Source organism: Myotis davidii, unplaced genomic scaffold (assembly GCF_000327345.1).
Source record: "Myotis davidii unplaced genomic scaffold, ASM32734v1 scaffold310, whole genome shotgun sequence".
In the NCBI taxonomy this organism is placed as follows: domain Eukaryota; kingdom Metazoa; phylum Chordata; class Mammalia; order Chiroptera; family Vespertilionidae; genus Myotis; species Myotis davidii.
The window spans coordinates 136,431-143,133 of NW_006281927.1; the positions used below are offsets into that span (position 1 = coordinate 136,431).

Consider the following 6,703-nt stretch of genomic DNA (forward strand, 5'->3'; position numbering starts at 1 on the left):
CACAGGAGTCTTTATTCTCAGAATTCTGTTTATAAAATCAGCTGTTTCCTTCCTAGAGCTTAATCAGGTCTGTTGATTGGGTGCTAATGCCGGTGTTGTGTTTAACACTCTCCCTCTGTCTCCTTCCAGTACAGTTTGGTCTGTAGTGAAGAGTATCCTTAGAAAGGATGGCCCGTTGGGCTTCTATCATGGACTCTCAAGCACTTTACTTCGAGAAGTACCGGGCTATTTCTTCTTTTTCGGCGGCTATGAACAGAGTCGATCGTTTTTTGCCGCAGGGAGATCAAAAGATGAACTAGGTAAATGTATTCACTTTGGGTTTGACGGTGTCAGCTTTCCAATGGTGTGGTTGCTGCGGATTCCGTGTGCCCTGCCCCCCCTCCCCCCCACCCCGGCTGTGGGGGCCCCACCTGGCACTGGGATTTCCAGATACTGGGAAGCAGTGTGTCCCTGGCAATTGCAGGCACCTTCCCCTAGGTGGCGCTGGCGACTATTGGCACCCTCCTTTCAGCTTGGTAATTTCCTCAGGACAGGCTGACACAGTGCATTCCAAACTTCTGTACTTTTATAACATTTATTAATTTATTCTGGCTCCATCTTAGAGGTGAGGAAATACAGAAATTCCTTTCCCTATGGGAAAACATCAATAAATAGGGAAATCACCTGTAAATTATCTTGCAATAAGCTTAAAATTTGGTAATAAATCTTGATCGTGTTTGAGAGAAGTGAAATTATAGTTCTTTCTAGCTTATTCTATTTAACTGCTTGACACAATGTATCAAGCAGTTACACATGAGTCCACATGAGTGTGATTACTTTTTCCTTAAAACCTCCCATCAGTGTTTTGGACCTATTCTAGGATTAGTCAAGCTCCTAGGCTTAACTGTTCTGTTTAATAAGACAACTTTTATTTTCCACAGTAAAGGAAGAATCAGGGCTGCTGGACTTTAAAATATTACAGTACTTCAGAATAAGACAGTTGAAAAGAGGCCTCTGTTTCAATGCTCTCTCATCTCGTTCCTCCTAGTAGGGCCTGCCGTGCTGCTGGGGGCCTGCTGGTTCTGTGTGGACCGGCCCTCAGGGTGGGGCAGGAGGGCCTCAGAGCCACAGTGACCAGCCTGATATGACCCTCACTAGGGCTTCCCCTCCTGGCGAAGTTTACCTGTGCTCTTAGAGTTCAACAGTTACCTCAGAATTGTGCTTCACAGCATTAGCATTTTTATTTGCACCTACCTGCAGCCACTACCTTGACCTCTAGAAATGTCACATCAGCTGTTTTTGAGATAAAACACTGTTTGCTAATTTTCTTCTCTAGGCCCTGTCCCTTTGATGTTAAGTGGTGGAGTTGGTGGAATTTGCCTCTGGCTTGCTGTTTACCCAGTGGATTGTATCAAGTCTAGAATTCAAGTTCTTTCCATGTCTGGAAAACAGGCAGGATTTGTTGGAACCTGTATAAGTGTTGTGAAAAATGAAGGTGGGTCTGTTATTGCACTAACAGAGCACGTATGTATGTCATATTTCACTGCTGGTCTTGTTGCAGTGTAGCGTGTATAATTGGTGTCTGCCCCATCTCATATTCCTTGTCTAGCACTGTATGTTAATTCATGTTTGTGGATTTGTTTCCAATTCCCTTTCTTTAGCTTACTTTCATTATTCTCAAGAATGTTTAAAGTTCTTATTCCTAACCCCTTACCCAGGTACCTGTTAGGATGCTTTGTTCTAAACAGCCTGGAGGGAATTATTAAAATATGGACTTTGTTTAAGGGGACAGATGTTTTGAAGTTAGCACCACTTGTTTTATGTCGTATAGATATTTTCAGATGACCGTAAGAGAACCACTAAGGGATTTAAAAGAATGTGCACCATGCTTAATCCTTAGTCTCCTGGAAGTAGGAATCACTGAGCAACTTCTGAAGGTGATTTTCTATCAATTTTTAGTTATGTAGGAGGATGTAGATTTTCTACTTAATGTTTGTATACAGCCAGTTTTATGCTACTATAGTGAGTGAAGTCTGTCCTTCCAGCATCCTCTATACATCTTAAAGCTGGAGATGTGAACTCCTCTATCATGATTTTAAAAGCGAGAGCACAGTAACAGTATGCAGAAATTGTTTAATTTGTGTCCCGAGTACAGATATCTTGTATATTACTAATAGTAACCCCTCTTTAAATTTACATAACACTTTATAGTTTTACAAAGTACTTACTCCTCCCTAATGTAGTTGGATCTTCATAGGGCAATGCTAAAATCAGAAATGCTCTTTTCGCGTGCCCTATGCCTCGTCTTTGCCTCCCAGGCAAAGCTACAAGATTACAGCAGCCTGTGGCTCTGTGTTCACCTTCTGTCTGCCCCGTGAGGCCTCAGTTCTGCCAGATCCACCTACCAGGAGTTAACCAGGCATGGGATTGGTGTATGTTACCTGAGCATCAACCAGCTTTGCTCGGAGTCCTGACGTTGTCCAGCTTCCTATAGTCTATTTAGTTCCATTCGTCCAGGGGAAATCTGGAAATGAGGTCTTTCATCATATGTTGGTTTTTAATGCTGTTGTATGGATTTGTAAGTGTAAAATATGTATGCTGTGCAGCTTCATGGAATATCTCTAAGGAAGGGACTCAGTCTTGGATCACCCTTTTGTCTTCTAGGAATAACTGCCTTATATTCTGGACTGAAACCTACTATGATTCGAGCGTTCCCCGCCAATGGGGCACTATTTTTGGCCTATGAATACAGCAGGAAGTTGATGATGAGCCAGCTTGAAGCAGACTGAAGTATTCTACCCTAAATTTAAACTTCATGGAAGGACCTCAATTTTACACACTTTGATTTCTGCCCATAATTGTACTGAAATAGCAAAGCTGCTGCTGCTGTCCTTGGTAGGACACACAGGGTAGCCTCTGGCCCTCCATTCCTAATCTGACAATCTAAATATAATCAGGGATTTTGCATAAATTTGTATTGTACATGCAGTTTGGATGGTTGTGTGTTGTGAATGAAGCATAATTTTGTTCTGTGTTTAATCAGATCACACCAGAAAAACCCAGAGGTAACCATGTTTCATGAAGATGGTTATGATTACTTAACCCATTCTAGATATAGGGTCTCTTAAAATCTGCTTAACACATGCACTATACCAAGTGGTTCAAGTTTTTAAAAAGGTTTCCTGTGGTACTTAGAAACCAATACTAGTATATCCATGGATCTTAAAAGAAAAGAATTTAACTGTAAACTGATGTGGTTTCCATGTTTCTGATTTAACTTTCAGAATAAGCATCCTGGATTTTTCTAAGCTGCTCTACTGTTAAAATAGTGCCATTCATTTTTTTGGTGGGATCATATACTCTCTGAAATATTCTTGGGTGTGGCCTAGAGTATCAAGCCCTTGGAAAGCTGCTTGGCCTTCACTGTGCCAACTCCATTCTTCTCTCACAAAGAGCTTCCCTCTGCTGGGCTTTATGTTCCGGAAGGGCCTGAGGGGAGGGGGCTGTGCTGCCGTCTTTGTGAAGACCTTGTGGCCCACAACAGCCCTTAGCTTTGGTCTCTGGGTCCTGGCCTGGGTAGGATTCCAGATATTCTTTGGACCACTTTGGACCATTCACTCATTGCCTCCACCAATTGGAAACCCTTCCTGGAGTAGAGTGCCAAAGCCAAGAGAAGTCCTTGTTCCCTGTCTGGTGACTGCCAGTGCTCCTTTCAGAACTAAACCAAACGTAGTGTGTGCACACCGCAGTGAGTAACGTCAGGGCTGACCCTTTCTCAAGTTTTTCTTGGGGTCCATAACTCCATCGTGCTTTGATAGTGCTGGAACCCCTTATATCTGGTACTGGCAGTCGTTGAGTTTTAATGATGTCTGTATGGGGCGTGACTTTATAAAGCAATGAAACAAAGTAGTTTTTATTAAGCTGTGCCACATGTGTGCAGTAATAGCAACAAAACACTCATTCCTCTGATTCCCACAGACTTGGAGATGGCAGCTGTTCTTTGGCCATCTGAGTGGCACTTCATCTGAACAGGCTAGAAATGAAGTACTGGCTTCCAGCAGGAAGCGAATTGCTCAGGGTCCCTGGTCCCCCTGTGTGGTGCCCGTCAGCATGTGAACACTGTTGGCAGTAGACCTCACATGTCCTCCTTTAAAGGTTTAACTAAATATCTTCAATAGAAACAGTCTGAGGCAAGGAAGAGTGAGTGGGAGCAAGGAATGGAAAGTCAGAGGAATTGATTTTTCATTCTATTGAATTCATCGTGTATAATTTGTACCATTTCAGATCCGTACTCCAGATAGAAATATAGTCACTGTGTTTAGAGAAATTCTAGTGTTCTATATTATTAAATTATTTGCCTAATATTTGAGTATATGAGGAGTTCTTTATATACACTGCAATTATGAAACTCGGTTCACTAGAGTTACTATCTCTCTCCACCAGGCTGTGCATGTGAGGTGTCTGATTTGGCAGGTTACCATTCTTTTTCTTTAAGTAGTTAAACTTCTTTCTATTAAGTTATGGATACTGTTCCAGGTAATTAAATTCTGTTTAAGAAAACCAGTATCAAAAAAAGAAAGAGGCCCTGGCTGGTTTGGCTCAGTGGATAGAGCGTCAGCCTGCAACTGAAGGGTCCCGGGTTTGATTCCGGTCAAGGAATCATATGCCTTAACCCCCCCCCCCAAACCCTCCCCAGGCTTCCCACTGTAGTTTGACAGTCTGTTCAATGTTGCTCTGCCTCTGCATCTATCCCTGTTCATCAGTCTATACTGGTCCCCATTATCTGTCCCAACCTCACTGGAGCCGTCCCAACCTCACCGGGGCTGTTTCGTCCTCACCAGGGCCGTCTTGACCTCACTGGGGCCATCCCGACTACACTAGGGCCATCCCGACCTCACTGGGGTCATCCCTACCTCACCGGGGCTATCCCTACCTCACCGGGGCCGTTTCAACCTCCCCAGGGCCATTCCGACCTCACTGGGGCCATTTCGGCCTCACCGGGGGCCCGTCCCAGCCTCACCGGGGTCCACTTCAGCCTCACCGCGGGGAATCATATGCCTTAGTTGGGAATCATATGCCTTAGTTGCGGGCTCGATCCCCAGTGGAAGGTGTGCAGGAGGCAGCCAATCAATGATTCTCTCTCACCACTGATGTTTCTATCTCCCTCTCCCTCTCCATTTCTCTCTGAAATCAATAAAAATGTATATTTAACAACAACAAAGAACAAAAGAAAACCAGTATCATTCTGATATATTCTAAATAAGTTTCTTGTGTTCAAAGAGTTATTCACATTGGGTTCTAAGACAGCAACCCCCTGGGAAACCCTAAGCAAGTTCTCTTTCTAGGAGAGGAAGCAGACTTATGTGGCAACTCATTGCCAGAAATTCTGATGGATCTTGGCAGATTAGAGAAGAAAAATCCCAACTGTATCTCCTATTTCAAAGAGCAAGATTCTTAAAAATGGGGTTCTGCCAGTATTGAAAAAGATAGATCTTACTCCTCCATGAGCCAGCTAAGCACTTCCCCCATTCAATTAAGCCTGCCCCCTGATGTGCATTCTGGAAACAATACAGCCTGTTCTGCCACAACACGTTTCTGTAGCACCAATTAACAGGGAATAATGCAGTCATAACCTGGAAGGAACTTGAGAGGGTCCTCCAAGATCTCTTCCTTCAGGGGAGCCAGGTTAGGGAGAGTAGGGTAATAACTTTTGTCAAATGCAAAAAGCCTTCAGTTGGTCTTCTGCACTGGCAGCTCTGACCCTCTGTGGGCTGTTTTGAAACAAGAAGAGAGCACCTGTGCCGGTGCCACTTTGGCACCCACCAGTCCTTCTGTAATAAGGTATTGCCCAGTTTCCCCTTTTAAAAAATGCCTACTGTGGCAACCTCCAGGCGTCCTGCGCTGCTACCTGCGTGGTTAGTGGTTAATGTGCTGGTTGGGTTTGTTAGTTCGAGTGGTTTGCCCCAAACCTCCAAATCTCCTAAACTCCCAACCCTGTCTCCCCCGAGCAAACCATTTTAGTCTGTGTTTTTTGCAGAGTGAAAGGTTTTTCAGGAATGGGTTTCGTGTGTTTTAGCAGAGCACTGTTTCTTATTGCTAGCTGTGTTTCCCAATGAATTTAACTTGGTCTAGAATTGAGAGTCTTGCCAAATAAAGGAAAAATCACTCAAGTAAGGATAATTTCAACAGAGCCAAAATAGAAGTGTTTTCAAGCACAATCATGGCCTTAAGGTACAGTGGCAGTGAAAGTACTTAGAATAGCACTGGGTACCAAAGAGAAAATGATTCCCTCTGGACACAGGACTAGAATGAAAAGGCGACATTCCCTCAGAGTCCCCCAAGCTGCTTTATCCGTCATGTTGACCAAGATTCTAGTCTCCCCACGTCTGCGTGTGACTAAAGGAAGCTCGTAGTGCTCTGTGAGGTGCTTGGAGAGCAAGAGAAAAGCGTGTGTTTGGGGGGAGGGGCTGCTGTGTAAACACGTCTCTGGGTTTAAAAGTCTCTGCTGTCAATCTGGTATTTGTTAGTTTGTAAATCAAATGGAGGAAGAAAATAGAAATTACTTTCTAATCTGAAATTATAAATGTGAAACAAAGGGAATAAATACTTGTCCAAAAATATGTAAATAAGTGAAACAAACCCACAGTATTAGGGGGAATCACAATTTTTAAATATTCCAATTATTTTGATATAAAAGTTTTCTTTAAAGTTTTTAAAAGTGATA

At 43.4% G+C, this 6,703-nt stretch overlaps 1 protein-coding gene across 1 annotated transcript in view; it reads left to right on the forward strand.

The window, feature by feature from the left end:
* Positions 1-2,773, forward strand: part of SLC25A15 (solute carrier family 25 (mitochondrial carrier; ornithine transporter) member 15) — an 18,115-nt gene extending 15,342 nt beyond the window's left edge. Inside the window, exons 4-6 of the mRNA XM_006752626.1 lie at positions 130-299; positions 1,316-1,474; positions 2,644-2,773. Coding sequence (XP_006752689.1) covers positions 130-299; positions 1,316-1,474; positions 2,644-2,768 — 454 coding nt within the window. The 3' untranslated portion in view covers positions 2,769-2,773. The remainder of the gene's footprint in view (positions 1-129; positions 300-1,315; positions 1,475-2,643) is intronic.
* Positions 2,774-6,703: the final 3,930 nt, after the last annotated feature.